Source organism: Vicugna pacos, chromosome 13 (genome assembly GCF_048564905.1).
Source record: "Vicugna pacos chromosome 13, VicPac4, whole genome shotgun sequence".
Lineage (NCBI taxonomy): Eukaryota > Metazoa > Chordata > Mammalia > Artiodactyla > Camelidae > Vicugna > Vicugna pacos.
The window spans coordinates 35060366-35079107 of NC_132999.1; the positions used below are offsets into that span (position 1 = coordinate 35060366).

Sequence of the window (18742 nt, forward strand, 5' to 3'; positions counted from 1 at the left end):
ACTACTTCTGGACTCTGTCCAGACTTCCCCCTCTTTGTACTCCTTGCCCATAAATACAACTCACCAAAACCCTCAGTGGACTTACCTGTACCTTGCTACAGCAGATCTTTCTCAAATTGCAACTCAATTTCTGGTAATTTGAGTTTGCCTTGGTTTACCTCTATTTTGGTTGACAGGTTTGATGTAGGAGTTAAGGAGAAAGTGTAACATGGATGACTCCTGGTTTCTGGCTAGAGCAGCTGGGTGGGTGGTGGACCATTTCCTGAAATAGGGTAGTGGGGTTATGAAGGAAACAGATTGGAAAGGTTAGGTCAAAAGTTTCACTTTGGCCATGTTGAGTCTGAGATATCTACAAGACTTCAAGTGAGCAGTTGGATATGCAAGTTAGGAGCTCAGAGAGAGATCCAGGCCAGAGATAGGGATTTGGCGGTCTTTAAGGTAGGTGTATTCAGAGTCCTGAAACTAAATTTGATCTCCTAGGGAGAGAGTCTAGATGGAGATGAGAAGAACCATAACTGAGCCAAAGGGCATGCCAGCATTTTGAGATAAGGCAGAGGAGAGGGAGCAAAGGAGACGAGATTAGAGTGGTTTGAAAGGATGAGGAAAACCAGAGAGTGGAAGCAGAGGAAGGAGTGAAGGAGGAGGTAACTCTGGAGAGCTGCAGAGAGGACAGGCAAGATGACTAGAAGCCTAAACCTGTTTTGTCCTCATTTCTCTACAGATGTATCATTCTTTGTTGAAGATGCTGCATAAGCCTAAGTTTTAGCCTTTGAGTTACTCATCCCTGAGCTTCTCCTATTTATATAGAAGATACACATGGTAATGAACTTCTTTTTTTCTCTTGTTAATCTGTCTTTTGTTACAGATTCCCAGCTGAGAACCTAGAAAGGTAGACAAAATAAAGGTTTTTCCTCCCCTCCAATAACACACACAGACACATGCAAATATAAGTTAAAAAGAAAAGATGGCACAATGTTGAGATATATTGAACCCGGGTCTACATACCAGGTGGTTGTTGTACTAGTCCTTCAACCTTATGGTATGTTTGAAATTTTTCATTATAAAGTTGGGGAAATTACTAAATGAATCAGATAAGACAGTGAACTAATCTAGACTGATAGTGGTAGCTCCTTCCTCCAGACCCTAGAGATGCCTCAGAAATGAGATTTGCCAAAACTCACTGTAACCTAAATCCAGTCCAACCACTAGACTTAGGTTTTCTTCATTATTTTTTTCTGAACTACTTGCAAGTTGTGTTAAAAAAAAATTTAACTGAGTAAATGTGAAGATTTAATTGGTTTTATTAGGTGATTCATGAATGGGGCACCATCCCATCTAGCAACTAGAAAGGCGCTCGCTCTAAGGGCTTGTACAATATAATATCTCTTGTAGGAAGGAGGTGGGGCAAGGGAGCCATCAGCCAAAGAGAAGAAAGGATTATTTTTAGGCCAGGACATCTTTTTGGGGAGGGGAAGGGACCAGGAAAGATTTATTACACAGATTGCCTCTTTTTCCTCTGGGGAATGATGAGGGCCCAGATGGCATATTACCTCATTGGTGCTGACCAGAAAATTCCAGATTGATTGATTAAGATTACATTTCTTCTTTTTTTTTAATTGAAGTACAGTCAGTTACAATGTGTCAGTTTCTGGTATACAGCACAATGTCCCAGTCATGCATATACATACATATATTCATTTTCATATTCTTTTCATTAAAGGTTATTGTAAGATATTGAACATAGTTCCCTGTGCTATACAGAAGAAACTTTTTTTAAATCTATTTTTATAAATAGTGGCTAACATTGGTAAATCTCAAACTCCCAAATTTATCCCTTCCCACCCCCTTTCCCTGATAACCATAAGATTATTTACTATGTCAGCGAGTTTGTCTCTGTTTTGTAGATGAGTTCATAGTGTCCTTTTTTCCCTCTATTTTTAGATTTCACATATGAGTGATATCATATGGTATTTTTGTTTCTCTTTCTGGCATACTTCACTTAGAATGATGATCTCTAGGTCCGTCCATGTTGCTGCAAATGGCATTATTTTTTTCTGTTTTATGGCTGGGTAGCATTCCATTGTATAAATATACAACTTCTTTATTCAGTCATCTGTTGATGGACATTTAGGTTGCTTGCATGTCTTGGCTACTGTATATAATGCTGCTAAGATTACATTTCTGGTGAAGGTGGAAACTGCAGTAGGCTAGGTATTAAATCTAGGATTGGTATCATGGGCTTTAACAAGTGATTCCATTTTGGGCCTGTGGTTTTTCTCTTTAACAGTTGCAAACATCTTGACTCTTTAGCTCAAAGTATTTCAGCATTAATCTTCCAAGAATAAGAACATTCTCCCACATAATTACAGTATTATGATAATACCTAAGTAAATTAGAAATAAATCCCTAAAACTTTTCATATCTAGAAATGAGATTTGTTTTAAAATAATCCACTAATCCAATGGGCCAGTGGTGAGGGTGAAACGGGAAATAACCATGGCCATGAATTGATGATAGTGGGTTCAGGGTGATGGGAAACGATGTCCTTGCATTCAACTTTTGTTTGCTTGAAATTTTCTGTTTAACAACAACAAAGAAGAAATGAAGTGAGACTAAGGATTTGAGAAACTAAAGTAAAAACAGAGAAATCTGTGAGGAGACAGAAGGTAGTTGGGGGTCAGTTGTGGGGAGACTTTGACTATAGCCAGAGTGGAAGAGGGTCAGTTGCCTTGAGATAGAATGAGGCTAGATATTTCAGCTGTGCTCACCAGTGTCTCTGCCCTCCTCACTCCCACTCTCCAGGGCCCTGGGTGGATCATTACCTATCCCATTGCCTCACAAGGCTGTAAACCATCCCAGCACTCCAGCCTGAGTAGGTAGGGCTAGACCAGGGGACCTTAAACATTACTTCCCCACTTCCTTCTTCATATGCCAGAGTCTGGGCTTCAGCATTCCCCAAAATTCACTGACACCCTTAAAGTAATAGGAACTCAAAAGGGAACATATTTTCAATAAAAGAAAAACAACAGGCTGAGAAACTAATATTACATGAAGCTGACTTAGCAGACCTGTTCAAGTTTAAAATAAGTATAATAAATATCCTCAAAAGATAAGGGAGGATATTGTTAACCTAAGGTAGGAACAAATAAGAAGAATCAGTTGGAGGAGGGGAAGGATAAATTAGGGATTTGGGATTAACAGAAATACACTACTATATATAAAACAGATAAACAAGGACTTTCTGTATAGCACAGGGAACTACATTCAATAATTTGTAATAACCTATAATGGAAAAGAATCTGAAAAAGAATATTTATATGTATGCGTGTGTGTGTGTGTGAATCACTTTGCTGTACTCTTGAAACATTGTAAATCAACTATACTTCAGTGCTCGCTTCGGCAGCACATATACTAAAATTGGAACGATACAGAGAAGATTAGCATGGCCCCTGCGCAAGGATGACACGCAAATTCGTGAAGTGTTCCATATTTTAAAAAAAAAACTATACTTCAACAGAAAAATTTTTTTAAAAAATTAAAAAAGAGTAAGTTGGAAATACTGGCTATGAACAATTTAACAGTTGAAATCCATACATGGATTCAATAGCAGAATGGTTACAGCCAAAATGAAACAGTGAGCAATAAGACCAGAGCGAGCAGTCATCTAAGAGGCATCAGGAAGGGATAAAGAAAACAAGGAAGACTGAAAACAAATGAGCTAGTTGTTTGTGACACACACTGTTGGTGGCTAATCCTACAACAATTCCCAGCCCCCTTTTTCCTTACTCATCTCCACATTGGAGGCTGAAAAACCTAAGCACTTGCTTTTCAAGATCCCCAAGCAATTGGAGCTGGCCATGTGACACAGTTCTGGCCAACGAGATATAAACAGGACTGTTCTGGGGGGATTCTGGGAGGATGTGTTGTTTTCTAATAGAAGGGAAATTGTATGAGGATCCTTTGCTTATAATATCTCCTTATTTTTTTCTTCCTTTGGACATGGATGTTTTCTCTGGAGCTATGACAGCTGTCTTGTGATCATGAGGTAGGTTGATAGACATCAGATCAATAAAGTCCAACACACTCAGGACAGCCAGTAGGAAGGTAGGAAGAGCCCAAGTAGGTTCTTGGTGGCTTAACAGTTGAACTAATGCCAGCAAACACCTACATTCAGGCTCCTCGTTGTGGAAATACAAAACAAAACGAAGCAAAACAAAAACCCACTTGTTTATTCAAGCCACCTTTATTCATGTTTTCTTTAACTAGCAACTGAAAACATTCATAACTAAAATATTCCTAACTGATGCTTTGCCCTGTTCAATAATTTGGAAAAAGCTACAGAGTTGAGATTCAAAGAAATAAGAGAAAGGGGGTAAGGGAGTAATCAGTGAAAAAGGGATTTTAAAAAGAATTTTTAAAAGTTAGTTGTTTAAAAATCTTAATAAGCTAGACAAACCTGGTGAGAGTGATTTTTTAAATACGCAAATGAAAAAGATGCAGAATGAAAAGGGGAAGTGGGAAATAAATACAGACAAAACATGGGTAAAAAATATGTTCAAAATTTAATGAACAACTTTACATCAACAAGTTTAAAAGCTTAGATAAAATAGATAAAGTCTAAAAAGGTAAAATATCCAAACTGGCACAAGGAAAAAAAAAAAAAAGAAAAACTTGAATAGGCCAATAGGCAATAAAGAAATTGAAATTATAAGAAATCTTCCATCTCCAAAGCTCCAAGCTGAAGTGGTTATAGGTAAGTTTTGCGAAGCTTTCCAGAAGTAATTAACTCCTATCTTATACCAGTAGTTTCAGCCATTTGGGAAAACAAAATTAGATGTATAGGTGACACCATATACCAGAATAAACTTCAAACAGACCAGGGATCTCAAATGTAAAAAAATGAAACTACAGGAAGTAGTAGTAGGAAACATGAGTGAGTTTTTCCTAATAATACGCATTGAAGAAAACCTTTTGAACTATGACTCAAAATCGAGAAGAAATAGAAGATTTATGATTTTGACTCCATTAAAAAAAACTTTTTACTTGGCAAGATGAAAAACTGGGAGAAAATATTAGCAACTTACATGGCAGATCAAGAGCTCTTTAAAACTGAAGGAAACTTTTTCTTTCTCTGATGCATGGTTGAAAGGTGGCAATGCAGGTTTCCAGAGGAAATTGAGGGGATAGGGAAAGAGCAAAAACCCAACTGAAAAATGGACAAAAGATGTAAACAGAAAAATGCACACACAAAGAATACAAAAATGGCCCTTAAACATATGAAAAAATACTCTACTTACAAAATAAAAAAGAGAAACGCAAGTTAAAACTACACTGAAACACTATTTTTCAACATTTTTTGCTCGGGGGCAGTAATTACCTCCTACCTAGGTTTATTTACTTACTCATTCATTTTAAGGGAGGCACTAGGGATTGAACCCAGGACCTCATGCATGCTAAGCACGTGCTCCACCACTGAGCTGTATCCTCCCTGCTGTTTTTCACCGTTTAGATGGGTAGAAATTTTAAAACTTGACAACATCCTGTTGGCAAAGCTGTGGAGGACACCCTCATAGGTTGCACATGTTGTGTAAAACCTGTAATTTGGCAATATTTAACAAAACTACATATGAATTTACTCTTTGATCCAATAATTCACCCAAAGTACATACTCACAAATATGGGAAAAAAATGCCCAAAACTATTAGTGCAGTATTATCTGTTATAGCAAAGTTCTGTAAACAACTTAAATTCCCACCTATAGGGACTGACTAGATCAACACAATGGAGAACTATGCAGCCACAGAAGAATGAGGAAGATCTCTATAAACTGATATGGTGCTATTTCCAGAATATATTGTTAAGTGAAATAAGTAAAGTGTATGTTACTTTTGTTGAGGGAAATAAAACATATGCTGCTGATGATGATTTTTTTTGGCAAAAAGAAACACAGAAAGATTAAACCAGAAACTAATGAGCACAGGGTCGGGTTGGGGGATGAGGTGCAGAGGAAAAGGACAAAAGTAAGAATTCTCTGAGTTTATGTATTTTTATAGTTTTGATTTTTGAATCTCATAAATCTTTTACATGATTTAAAAAGTAAAACCAAATAAAAATATATCATGGCTAAAATAGGGCTTCACTCAGGAATGTAAAGATGATTAACACACAAAAATCTAGCAATTATAATTCACCATATTGGTGGACTAAAGGGAAAAAATAATATGATTATCTCAATAGAATCAGAAAAGCACTTGATAGAAAGTTCAGCCCCTGTTTTTGATAAAAACTCAGGAAACTGGTGATGGAAGAGAACTTCCTTAGCATAATACAGGCTACATGCCAAAAACTTACAGCAAACATCGTACTTAAAGACACATACTGTTTAAGATCAGAGAAAAGGATTGCCACTGTCCCCACTGCTGTTGAACCTGGAACTGAAATCAGTGTTTAGGGACAGCTAATTGCCTACCTGTAGTGTTTCCTCCGTTTTTTTGCCTGAGCATGGCCGCCAGCTGAAAGACTGCATTTCCCAGCCTCTCTTGATGCTCGGTATGGCCATGTGACTAAGTTCAAGTTGAAGTAGAAGTGGAAATAGTACAAGTACATGTACATGAAAGTATCCTAAGCCTGTATAAATTACTTCTGAGACTTCTCTTTAAAAAGGATGGAGCAGCAACTTTCTCCATCCCCTTTTCCCTTTCCTGCTGCCAGAATGTGGAGATGATGGCTGTAGCCCCAGCAACCATCCTTGTGTGAGAATGGAAGTGTTACTGGGCCCTTTCCAGATTCTTGGACAGCCATACCATAGAAATGAAAATCGCTTCCACAAGACTCTTAGGCAAACAACCAAAGCTTTTTATTAAAAGAGCTTGTGCACAAAGGAAAAGGCGGAATAAAAGTGCCAGTTCCTCAGGAGAAGGGGTGACTTGCTTTTATAACATAGGGAGGGTTTGTCTCATGATCACTGATAATTTCCAGAAATCCTCAAACTTCTTTGATCAGCAGCAGGTGGCTCCATGGTGGCCATCAGGAATAGGGAGTGCTTCTGTGAGGGGAAAGAAATGTATGAGAATTTTCTGCAAGAAAGCACAGAAATAGATAAGGTTAAAACGTATAGTTGAGCTTCTTGTCTTGTGGCAAGTATTATACTTGTTAGTGTAACAGAGATAAAGTTAATCTTTTAAGCCTGTTTTTCGGTCTCTGGGACTCAGGCCCTCTTTGTTCTTTAGTGTGCAAGGACTGTTTTGCCCAAGGCCGTTCCCCAGTCCTTTTCCAAAATGGTTGTACGCTTGTCTTCCTATCTCAGAAGCAGAGGTTGGTGTTTAAGAAGTTCTCTGGAGGTGGAGGGGTTGGGGGAAGCCATGATTTGTAGCACTTGCTGATTTCTGTGGTGTAAATATCCCCACTGTGGCTGGTTTCAGGCTACTACCTTGAAGTCACTGAGGATGGAGGTGGGAAGAGATGCACCCATGAAGTAGCTGGCTCGGGCCATGCCCTGGTACCCCGGGGTGGTGGCCCTGCACTGGTATCTGTGTGCAGCCACAAAAGCATTCTGGGTCTTTGACTGCCATTGAGCTTCAATAATAACTGCATTTCCTTGCTCCTGGTTTCCTTCATGTGAAGGAAAGTAAACTTCTTGCTTGTTAAAGGTTCTCTTTGGGGAGTCTTTGTCACTCACTGAGAAACTCAACACTAACACAAAGAATGAGACAAAACTCAGTATTTGCTGATGATGTGGTTCCCTATATAGAAAAAGCTAAGAGAATCAACGCCAATATATAAATAAACTAAAAAAGAGTTCTGCAAGATTGCTCCAAATGAAATCAATATGCAAATTAGTATTCCTCGCCACCAATAATAACCAACTAGTAATAGCAAAAGTAAGATATAATAACAACAAAACTATAGAGTACTTAGAAACCAACCTAAAAAAGTGACCTTTATAGAGGAAAAATAATTAAATTCTCTTAAGGACTTAAAGAGATCGAGCAAATGGTATAAAATACATATTGATGGATAGTAGTAACATGGTAAAGATGTTATTTCTCTCTAAATATTTCCAACAATTGAATGCAATTTCCATCCAAATTCCAGCAGAATCTTTTAAGGAACTTCATAAAGTTATTTCAATATTTACATGGAGAAATAAGATCCATGAATATCTGTGTAAATAGGAGAAAAAAAGATTAAGAAAGACACATTAATTAAAACAGGGTGACACTGGACAGGAAAATTCAACTTCAGGATAGTGATTCCTTCTGGGGCCCGGGAGGCAGTTTGGAGAGGAGTGCTCAGGGAATAATGCTAAGAGAACAAGTCAAGTTCTGTTTCTTAATTGGATTTGGGATATTTAGCTATTTTTTAAAAAAATTACATTCCATATACTCTTAAAAATTTTTTTTGGGGGGGTGGGGAGGTACTTAGGTTTATTTATTTATTTATTTAAACGAAAATACTCAGGATTGAACCCAGGACCTCATGCATGCTAAGTATGCACTTTACCACTGAGCCATACCCTCCACCCATATACTCTTTTATGTATGAAATACATAAATTTTAAAATAAAGAAATAAGAAGGTTTTTAAGACGTGGCACTTTAACTCCAGGAAAAGAAAAGTTTTACATGATAGGAAAGGAAATCATAGAATTCTACTTGGCTTGGCTCAAACAATATTGAAATACAATGAAATAGGGAAGAGAGGGTGTGAAGGAGAAAACATCCTCATCTGTCATGTTGAGAAGCTTGAAAAACCACAAATAGAGTTGCTTATGCTAAGCCCCACTTCACAGAGTGGAGGCTTAACTAGTTTCAGCCCTCCCAGAAATGGAATCTTAAACCAGCCAATCAGGAATCGCCTGATCAGCGCTGGTTAGGTAATCTGTCTGATGTTACCTTAAGTCTCTGAGTGTTAAAACACATCTTCTGGGCTGAATAATTATCATTCTAAGTACATGATCAGTCAAAACAAGGTAAGAATTTTCAACCTAAAAAGTAAAAATTTATTAGAAATGCATCTCCTAATGAGATGGACGCATTTTTATTTTTCAATTGGTTTACATAGAGTGAAACAGTTTGTTGCCAATTCTATTCCTATTTTTGTTTCTACAAATGAAAGAGCTGAGAAAGCTTAAAATAAATAAATAGATGGGAATTGGAGAGTTTTGCTTTTTTGGTTTTTCTGTTTTTGTTTTAGTTTTATACCCCTTTGTTGGATGTCCCAGATGGTTTTTACATCCCCGGCACTGTGGTACGCTCAAATGATGGACTATTGTGCAGAAAATAAAATGGATGAACTGAAACTAGATTTACAGATACGAACACAAATTAATCTTGAAATGTAATGTTGAATAAAAAAGGAATTACAGATGGATGGATAAGGTATGATATTTATATACATTTTAAAAGCACATGACTGAGGGGAAGAGAGTATAGCTCAGTGGTAGAACACGTGCTTAGCATGCACAGGGTCCTGGGTTCAATCCTCAGTACCTCCATTAAAAAAAAAAATAGATAAGTAAACCTAATTATACCCCCTCCCCAGCAAAAAAAAAAAAAAAAAGACAAAACCAAAAAACACATGACTGATACTGTCGGTGATTGGAGGACATACCAACTTCAGAATAGTGGGTATCACTGGACAGAGTGGGAGCAAATGGGATTGGGGGGACAAATACTGGCTACAACTGTATATATAAGGCTTTTATTTTTGTTTTGTTTTTAACAAAAGAACAACCATATTTTTATTTATTTACTTTTTAATAAGTTTAAATCCTTGAGGGGTATAGCACCACACAGAATCTAAGTCCAATGGCCTTAGCAGGAAGGCTGCTTCTGAATTTGGCGGGAACCATGCCACTCTTTCCGTGGGCACGAATTACCTTTCCCCAGATTACTCTCCTCTTATTTGGTTTACCACCAGAAGTCACTGTGTTGTTCTTTGCTCTGTTTGCATAAACACCTCTCTTGTCTGGGTAGAATTCAGTTTCGTCACAAGCATAAATACCTCCGGTTTTCAGAAGAGCTTTGTGCTCCCTCTGATTCCAGATACATTTACTATTTTAAAGTCCTATTTCCAGCAGGCCTCCATAGGCTCCAAAATGGAAGAAAGGGAGCTGTAGAAGGTTTTGCTTACTTTTTGAGCTTAACTAAAGCACATCTCAAGAAATGTTCATATCTATTAAGCCTGAGTATCAGATGTGTTTTTGTCCTCTAGACTTTTCTGTGGAGTTAGAAATAGTTCATGATGAATTTTGAAAATAATAAGGAATGGGAAGTGAGGAAGTAGAGATAAGGAGAAAACTAAGAATTCTTTTACTATAGGAGTTGTTTCACTTCATAAAAAATATATCCTGAAGTCTCTGTTGTTTGAATCAATTTCAAGGTTTGCGAAGCCTTGTTTATACAATTACAAAAGTCATTTTGAAAAGTTTAGTATGAAAATTAATTCCAAATTGTACCGGTTGGCCCACAAACCTAGAGGTGACGCTCAGTGGAAACTAATTGTTTAGAACGAAAGTTTCATTTGTTCCCTTGCGGTTGTAGGAAAGTTTGTTTTTAATAAGGAGATCTCTGTGAGAATATTTTTCCTGAAACAAAAATGCGAAGTGAAGTTTTTTCTTTGTTGTGGTTGATCACCATATTCCATAAGGAGCCCGCGGCTGCAGGGTGGTGTAGGTCTAGAGAGTTCTTCCCCTGTCTCCCCTCCCTTTTCTTCCTCCCACTCTCTCCCTTTCTTTTTCACTTGGGAGACAATGGAGGCTACTTGGTCTGCAGGGATGAAGGGGCACTGAGCGGCACCCGGCAGTGGAGGGATGGCCTTTGATGGGAGGAGGGCAGAGGAGGGGGCAGATGCTAGGGGGCTGCGAGGTTGGGAGGTGGGAAGAGAAGGAAATGGCTCTGCTTTCTCAGCGAAATCTATTGTGACGTTATCTGCTGAGAGTGAGAGTTGGGGAGGAGTGGGATGGTTTCGGTGAGAGAAGAAGGTACAAAGTGGGTGCCCCCAGAGTGGGCAGCAGAGCCCGCAAGAGCCGATCAAGTGATAGCGGGGCCTTAGTCATAAGGTTTGGTCAGATGTCTGTTTTCTCCAGCAGTTCAGCTGCTACAGGGCAGATGCTGAAAAGGGAGAGGAAGATGGAGGGCAAGAGAGAAACTGCCGAGGAGTGACAGAGTGGAGGATAGGTTGCCCCACAGTCCTCACTGTGGGGGAGTTTCTACCGCACCATCTCCCGCGTCTTTCTCCCACCATCACGGAGTCGGAGCCCGGGTCCTTCCTCTTACCTAACTGGACCCCCATCCTCCTCCCCTCCCACTCCCCAGCCCCCTTCATCTGTACTTTAATTCCTCTCTCCTGGATACCTGTATGGTCACTCTCTCCACCTGTAATGGCTTCTACCAGTGGTGTTTAAGCATGTTTGACACTCTCCTAATTTTAACTCTCCCAATTTTAACAAAGGGGGCAGAGGGAGGCTGCGTTTACTCCCACAACCCTTCCAGCTACAATGTTTCCTTATTTGGTTTTTTCAGGACCAAACGTCTCGAAATAGTTGCCTGCAGTCTTTACCTCCCACCTCCCTCCCAGTTCCCTGCAGTTGGGCTTCCATCACCCCCTACTCGTTGGAAATGGCTCAGGCCGAGGTCACCAACAACTGCCCTGTTGTTGAATCCAATGGACTTCGCAGTTCCCACCTCACTTGATCACTCATTTGACAGAACTGACTGCTCCCTGCTGGAAACTTCTTTTCTGCCCTTGATATCTGTGCTGTCCACACTGCTCTTGTTCCTCTGACCTTCCTAATTTCACTGCTCCTTCTGCCGTGCCCCTCCCTAAGGCCACTGTTCTCTAGGGACCTATCCTAGATGTCTTTTCTCTCCTCACTGTGTGCTCTTTCTTCTTGGCAAGCCAGGGCATCTCTTGCTCCAGGCCACCATTTATTTCTCTCTGGCTTTGCTGCTCAGAGTCCTAAATCATCTCCCAAACTTCCTGTTGGGCATACAGTCTCCATACTTTAGCAAGAATGGCTTTCCAGTGGCTTTCAGCTTAGCGTGCATAAGAATCACTCGGAGGCTCGTTAAAACTAGACTCAGACACCTGGGTCCCACTGGGAGTTTCTGAATCAGTAGGTCAGGGATGGAGCCTAATTATTTGCATTTCTAAGCAGTACATGGGTAGATTAGGTGTGTTTTCTAGGGTACCATAACAAAGTACCACAAATGGGGTGACTTAAGTTTATTGTCTCACAGCTCTGGAGGCCTCATTTTAACTAATTACATCTGCAATGACTTTATTTCCAAATGAAGTCTCATTCTAAGGTATTGGGGAGGAGTTAGCACTTCAGCATATGATTTTGGAGGAGAAGGGGACACCATTCAACTCATAATACCAATAACAGCAGGTAATGCTAATGCTGCTTCAAAACACTAATCTGATCATATTATTCTCCTTTAAAGCTTTTCAGTGGCTCCCCATTGCTCTCAAGGTAAATCTAAGGTCTTAGTTTGGCCCTGAAGACCCATCAAAATCTGGTCACCACTACTTAGCCACTTGCCCTTTCACCACTCAGACTGACACTGTTCCTCTCTGCCTGGAACACCGTCATCACCCTTCTTCTATGAAGCCTTTAATGCTCTGCCTACACTTCACTGAACATTCAGATCAGTGCTCAACACACATACCTGTCTCCTAGGGCCTAGCACAGGGTTTGACACAGTGTTCAATATATTTTGTTGAAGGAATGTATGAAGACAAGTATGTTCAAGCCTTTTTAAAAAAAATTCAATTTACAATTTTTAGTTCAAGAGAAATTTTAATTTGGAGTCCTAATTGGGACTCCAAAATAAAATCATATGAAACATAAGCAGCAAAGTTATACCGTATAGCACAATGGGAATTACAGTCATTATCTTGTAATAACCTATACGGAGTATAATCTGCAAAAATACTGAATCACTCTGCCATACACCTGAAATTAACATAATATTGTAAATAAAATATATTACATAAACAAAACAAAACAAAATCACACTTTCTAGTTGGTCTGCTGTCTATTCCTGCCAGTCTGGCTTTTGCTCCGTCCCCTGGTGGTGGCTCTAGGCTTAGCAGGAAAACTAAGGATCCTTTTAAGGTATTTCCGAAACCGGAGGTGGAGGACGCCTTTATTTACATACCCACAAGGCATTGCACACAGGATTGTTCTTACTTTAAAACAGCTAGATTCTTCTTTTTATTTTGACTCCCCCCCCCCCCCCCGATAATGAGAATATTTTCAGAGAATTGTCAGCGATAAAGGCAGAACTCACTAGCTGTTTGGGATAAATAGTTACCATTGCTGATCTAGGAGTGACAGTTATCCGAGAACTATGTGAGCCGTCACGGTAGCATACTCTGGTTTCTCTTCAGATCGTATAAATCTTTCGCCTTTTACTAAAGATTTCCGTGGAGAGGAACAATTCTGAGTTTTTACCCAATTTTTTGAGGCCTTGCTTTTAAGCAAGGCTATTAAAGAAGTTAAAAGAATAGATCTTAAGTGTTATACGGGATTCTGTTTGGAGTGTTTTCAGAAGGGGTTTATAATCCCAAGTTGTTTTGATAGAATGTACCACTGAACTTGTCAACTTACTGCTTTGTTATTTTTTTGTCTTTTTTTGGCCATTGTGTAGTTTGTGCTGGTTTATTCTTTTGTGTGTTATTTAGAGTGAGTTGAGAGACCTTCAAAGTGAGCTTGGGTAGTCCTTTCTGTTCTGTTTTCATAAATTTAACTAACGTGTGTGAAATACTTGTATCTGGAGGGTCACAGTGGGTGGCATGGTGGAGGAAGAGTGGACCTGCACTCTCCTCAAGGAGATAGGAGCCAGTTCAGGGAAGGGCGCCATTGGCCTCTTACTCTCAGGAACCAAGCCGTTATTAGAAATTCAAGTACATTCACAGAGGAGGTGGATACACTTTGTCCCCAGGGCTTCGATTTTATGCTCACACATTGGGGACCACCAAGCATAAAATTCTGAACTGCCTCCTGTGCTTGGCAACAACAGGTGTTTGTTACCTGTGGACTATCCCGTTAACCTGTTTTTGTTTTTAGGTCTTGAATTAAACTTTTAAAGTTCAGACTTGGGCATATATATCTGTTTACAGACATTTTTCAAGGCAGTACCTGAGCAGTTCAGGAAAGGTGCATCTCTCTGGGGCTCTGGTTCTCAGTGCAGTCGGGTAACTTGGCTTTTTAAAAAAAACTTTAAAAATCAAAGTATAGTTGGCTGCTTTTTGTATCACACATTTATATACGTATTTTCTTTATGAGGTAACTTAGCCTGAAAACTAGAACTGTTAAAAATAGGTTGTATCTGTGATTTCCAATTTTTATGTTATATTAAGACAGCAACCAATTGTTATAAATTTGAACTTTAAAAATAAACTTATACTACATAACAATCAAGAGCAGTATGCAAACCTTAACTGGATACTAATCAAAACCCAAAAACATACCAAAAAAAAGGAAGACAGGAAGAAAACAAGGTATGTTTTCGATACCTTTGTGGAATTTTTAATATGTATTCTCTTTGAGATATTATTGAATTGATAATTGTATTTTATTTCTTCTGTAACAAATTACTACCCATTTAGTGACTTGAAACAACATAGATTTATTCTTCTCACAGTTCTGGAGGCCAGAAGTCTAAAATCAAGGCTGCACTCTTTCTAAAGGCTTCAGGGTGGGGGGAATCTGTTTCCTTGCCTTTTTCAGCTTCCAAAAAGACAACTTTATTCCTTGGCTCCTGAGCCCTTGCCTGCATCACTCCAACCCTCTTGCTTCTGTCTTGTCATCTCGTTATCTCCTGTTGCTAACTCTGGATCCTCCTACCTCCCTCTTATAAGGACCCTTGTGATTACTTCGGGCCCAGCTACATAATCCAGGAGAATCTCCCCATCCCAAGATCCTTAACCACACCTGCAAAATCCCTTTTACCTTGTGAGGTAACATATATATTGGTCCCTGTGATTAGGATGTGGACATATTTGGAGGCCAATTACTCAGACTACCACAATCATGATATCATAAATATGTGTGAGAATGTCCTCATTTTTAGTAAAAAGATAATATGAAGTATTTAGAAGTGAAATGTCATGATATCTGAAACTTTCAAATAGCTCAGTAAACAGAAAGCAAATGTGTCAAAGGGTATAGGTATATAGATAGTCATTGTATTATTTCAACTCTTCTGTAGCTTTGAACTTTTGAAAATAAAAAGTTGGAGGAAAATAAATATATGTTAATAAATTCTATGTAATGTGTATTTGTTTTAGATATTTGTATTATACTTAAGATTTCATTTTAAAAGCTCCACTGTTGTTAAACTATGATCATCTTAGATCAGTGGTTTCCAGATTTTTGGATTTTTCAATTAAATTTTCCAAAAAATTTCTAAGGTACTATTTTTTAAAAAATTGTAATTCTGCAAAAAGAGAAGCCATTTCAAGACTAAAAACAGTAAGAATTACTTGACACCAAAGGACAGGACACTTATTTAGAATAGGAAATCCATTTAGTTTTATGGAAAACATGCCAATATTTTGTTAACTTTTCTCTCCTCCCTCTGCCACACTAGAGGAAAGTTGAGGCTTAAAATCCCAGTTTGGGCTGCCTTTGACCATCAGTATCAGGGCTGGTGATGCCCTCTTGTGGCAGTCTGGAGAATTACTGCCATCTGACTTTTTTTCCCACTAGAAGGGACAATTCCCTCACAATAATTCATTCATTCCTGTGTGCCAGACCTTGTGTTTGGGCTATATCAGTAATGAACACAAATATCCCTCCCCAGAGCTTACATTCTTGTGGAGAAACAGACAATAAATAAATAACACATAAATAAGTGCTATGGAAAAAACAGCAGTGTGGGGGGACTGCGTGGGGGGTGTGTGTCAGAGTACAAGAAATAGTAGTGTGGGTTGTGACTTAAAAAAGTAACCCTTATTGAAAAGGTGACTTTTGTGTAAAGCGCTGAAAGGAGGTGAGGGGGTTAGCCATGCAGATATCTGGGCTGAGAGCTTCTAGGAACACAACCTAGAAGCAAAAGGTCTGTTCAAAAGCCCTAAAGCAAGAGCTTGTTTGTCAATTTCAAGAAACACACAGCCAATGTGTCTGGAGCCCAGTGAAGGACAGACAGAGAAGTAGGAGAGCATTCTGAAGTCATGGGAGACTAGATCACCTAGGGCCCTGGGGGCTGTAATAATAAGAGCTTGAGCTTTACTCTCAGTGAAATGGAGAACCCTGCAAGGTTCTGAGCCGAGTGACAGAATCTGAAGTTTACAAGAACCACTCTGGCTGCTGTAGTGAAAGCAGAAAGCAGAGTCACCTAGAGGAGAGATGATGCTGGTTCAGATCAGAGTATTAGCAAAGGAGGAAGTGAGATATGGTTGGATTCCGGATATATTTGGAAGGTAGACTCAACAGACAGAATGGATCCAGATGTTAAAGAGAGACATCAAGGAGAACTCCACTATTTTATTCTGAGTGGTAGGAAGGATGAGTTGTAATCAGTTGAGTTGGGGATGATGGCATGGGACCCTCAGTTCAGTTTTGGACACAGATGAAATAAAAATCCATATTCTAAGGCAAGTCAAGGAAAATGTGAACATAAAAAATTTCCTCTGCCCTTTGACCTCCTCTCTCCCCTCTCCTGTGCACTGTGTATCTGCATTATGCGTCATCCAAACTTCCCGATAGGCAAATTCCTGCTCAACCATGAAGAGCAGTATTCTTCTAGCATTAGCAAGATTAACTCTTTAGGAGATAACCTTCCTTCTTAATCTTGTAAGTGGCCACGACTAGTAACTGCTTTGTACCTGTAGATATGGATTGTGTGAATGTCACTGTGTATGTCATTTAATGTACAGCCTCCGTCTCAAAAACTTATATAACTTTGCTCTGACTACTTTCTGAAAGGCTGTTCCTAGGTTATAATCCTCAATTTGGCTCGAATAAAATCTTCCATTTCTTTCTTAGACTGACTAATTTATTCATCGGCAACACAATAAAGTAAAAATGTTTAGTCAGAAATAGAAATGTGGGAGTCACTGCAGATCCGTGGTACTTAAGGCTCTGAGACAGGATGAGATCACCAGGGTGTAAAGGTAGAGAGGAGGCTCAAGGTCAGAGTCCTTCCTCACTCCAACTTTAAAAAAGCTGGGTTGAAGAGGAGGAATCAGGAAAAAGGAGTGAGAGGAAGCAACCAAGGAGTCGGAGAAAAAACAGGCAGGTTCCATGTCCTGGAGGGGAGAGGGCAGGAGCCAGCAGGGAGCTGAGGTGAGACCCTCTCCTCAGGCTACGCTCTTGAATCCTCCAGGATGTTGGTGGCCCTTCCCTTCAGATCAGCTTTTTCCCTTGGTGAGCAGAGGCCCCCCAGCGCATCATCATAGGTCTCATTCCATCTCCCTCTGCCCTCCACACATAGACACCAGATAGACAGTAAGACTGCTTATTGAACCCTTCACAGTCAGCTCTCCCTCTTCCCCACTGGCCTGGGGAACCCCTAGCCTCCCACCAAGGGCCAAGAAGAGCTGCCCTGAGCTTGGCCGCAGGCTCCTTCCTTCTGCCAGACTCTCCTGCCACACAGCCTTGGCTTCCCGGCTTGCCTCAGAGGCTCTGTTACTCCTTGCCTTCCACATCCTCCTTCTGGAAGTGTGTGTTGTAGGCCACAGGATCCTGATTACGATGGCCAAAGTAAAAGCTCACGTTGCTGTGGGAGAGGTCACTGAGGTACAGGGCTGAGGGCAGGGAGAGAGATGGGCTTGAGTCTGGGTGCCCGCCGCACCTCCACTCCAGGCTCCCTCACTCCCCACTCACCTTTGGTGACATTGACTTTGTTGGCCGCCAAGATGTCCGCCTGAATGCTATCTATTTTCATATACAGGTCCCCGGCGTTGCTCTGAGGACAGGAGCAAGGGGAACCCGGCTGGATGCCAGGGCGGTCTGCACTTGGAGTTGGGCGTGGGCAAAGGGAGGTGGTAGGCTGGGATCGGGCTCTCAGCCTGACTGGAAGGGCAGGAAAGACGCCAGGTGGAAAGGCCCCAGTCTGGTAGTTTTTTGCCGGTGGCCGTCAGGCCAGATCTTGAGGGGGGATACCAGGGGCGAGGCGGGGCGCAGGGGCACCGTTCTATTCCGGCCCGCAGCTCAGAAGGACGTGGCGGGGCGGGAGCACTCACGAAGAAGAGCTTGTAGAGTTCCTCCCCCATGGACTTGCGCACGTGCTCCTCCACCACCGGGAACAGCTGCACGAAGCACTGCGGCGAATCGGCGGGAGCGTGACTGCTGCGCCCTCGCGCGGTGCCCGCGGCGCCGCCCGCCGCCCGCCGCCCCGCGCACCTTCAGCGTGAGGCTGGCCTGCCGCTGGCTGTTGCTGTGGTCCGTGTTGCCCATGGCGGCCAGCAGGCTGTGCACCACGCGCAGGTGCAGCATCTCCTCCGCGAGGCTCCTGTTGCGGTGCGCCAGGATCCTGCGTGGGCAGGGAGCGGGGGGTTGGGCTGCGGAGGCCCCGTGGGACCCTCTGGCGCCCGAAGGACACCCGGGACCCGCGGGCTAGCCGTCTCCGCCCAATCCCCGCTGCCCGCTTACCCTATGGCCTTGGCGGCCGCGGCCTGCTGCAGGAACACGGGCAGGTGGGCCGTGAGCTGAAGGGCCGACGTGTCTGGCGGAGGGAGCGGCTGTCGTGAAGCCCGAGGCCCCCTCCCCTCCCCTCCCCCGCCTTCCC

General features: G+C 41.2%; 1 protein-coding gene, 1 long non-coding RNA gene and 2 other non-coding genes across 14 annotated transcripts in view; 3 read left to right on the top strand and 1 right to left on the bottom strand.

Moving 5' to 3' along the window:
• Positions 1–18742, top strand: part of LOC140700668 (uncharacterized) — a 45187-nt gene that overhangs the window by 21336 nt on the left and 5109 nt on the right. For both annotated transcript variants that reach the window (XR_012079152.1, XR_012079153.1), the window contains 2 exons: positions 722–819; positions 4019–4045. This is a non-coding gene — a long non-coding RNA (uncharacterized lncRNA). The remainder of the gene's footprint in view (positions 1–721; positions 820–4018; positions 4046–18742) is intronic.
• On the top strand, positions 3388–3494 carry LOC116283128 (U6 spliceosomal RNA). The gene has a single exon (XR_004192680.2). It is a non-coding gene; the product is annotated as a U6 spliceosomal RNA (small nuclear RNA).
• ARMH1 (armadillo like helical domain containing 1) overlaps positions 6835–18742 on the bottom strand; it is a 54040-nt gene continuing 42132 nt past the window's right edge. For all 10 annotated transcript variants that reach the window (XM_072974573.1, XM_072974568.1, XM_072974564.1 and 7 more), the window contains 6 exons: positions 18607–18679; positions 18358–18487; positions 18198–18275; positions 17839–17920; positions 17628–17759; positions 6835–7045 (listed from right to left, as the gene is read on the bottom strand). In XM_072974573.1, coding sequence (XP_072830674.1) covers positions 17641–17759; positions 17839–17920; positions 18198–18275; positions 18358–18487; positions 18607–18679 — 482 coding nt within the window. In that variant the 3' untranslated portion in view covers positions 6835–7045; positions 17628–17640. The remainder of the gene's footprint in view (positions 7046–17627; positions 17760–17838; positions 17921–18197; positions 18276–18357; positions 18488–18606; positions 18680–18742) is intronic.
• LOC116283142 (U5 spliceosomal RNA) lies at positions 13378–13495 on the top strand. Its single transcript, XR_004192694.1, has one exon. It is a non-coding gene; the product is annotated as a U5 spliceosomal RNA (small nuclear RNA).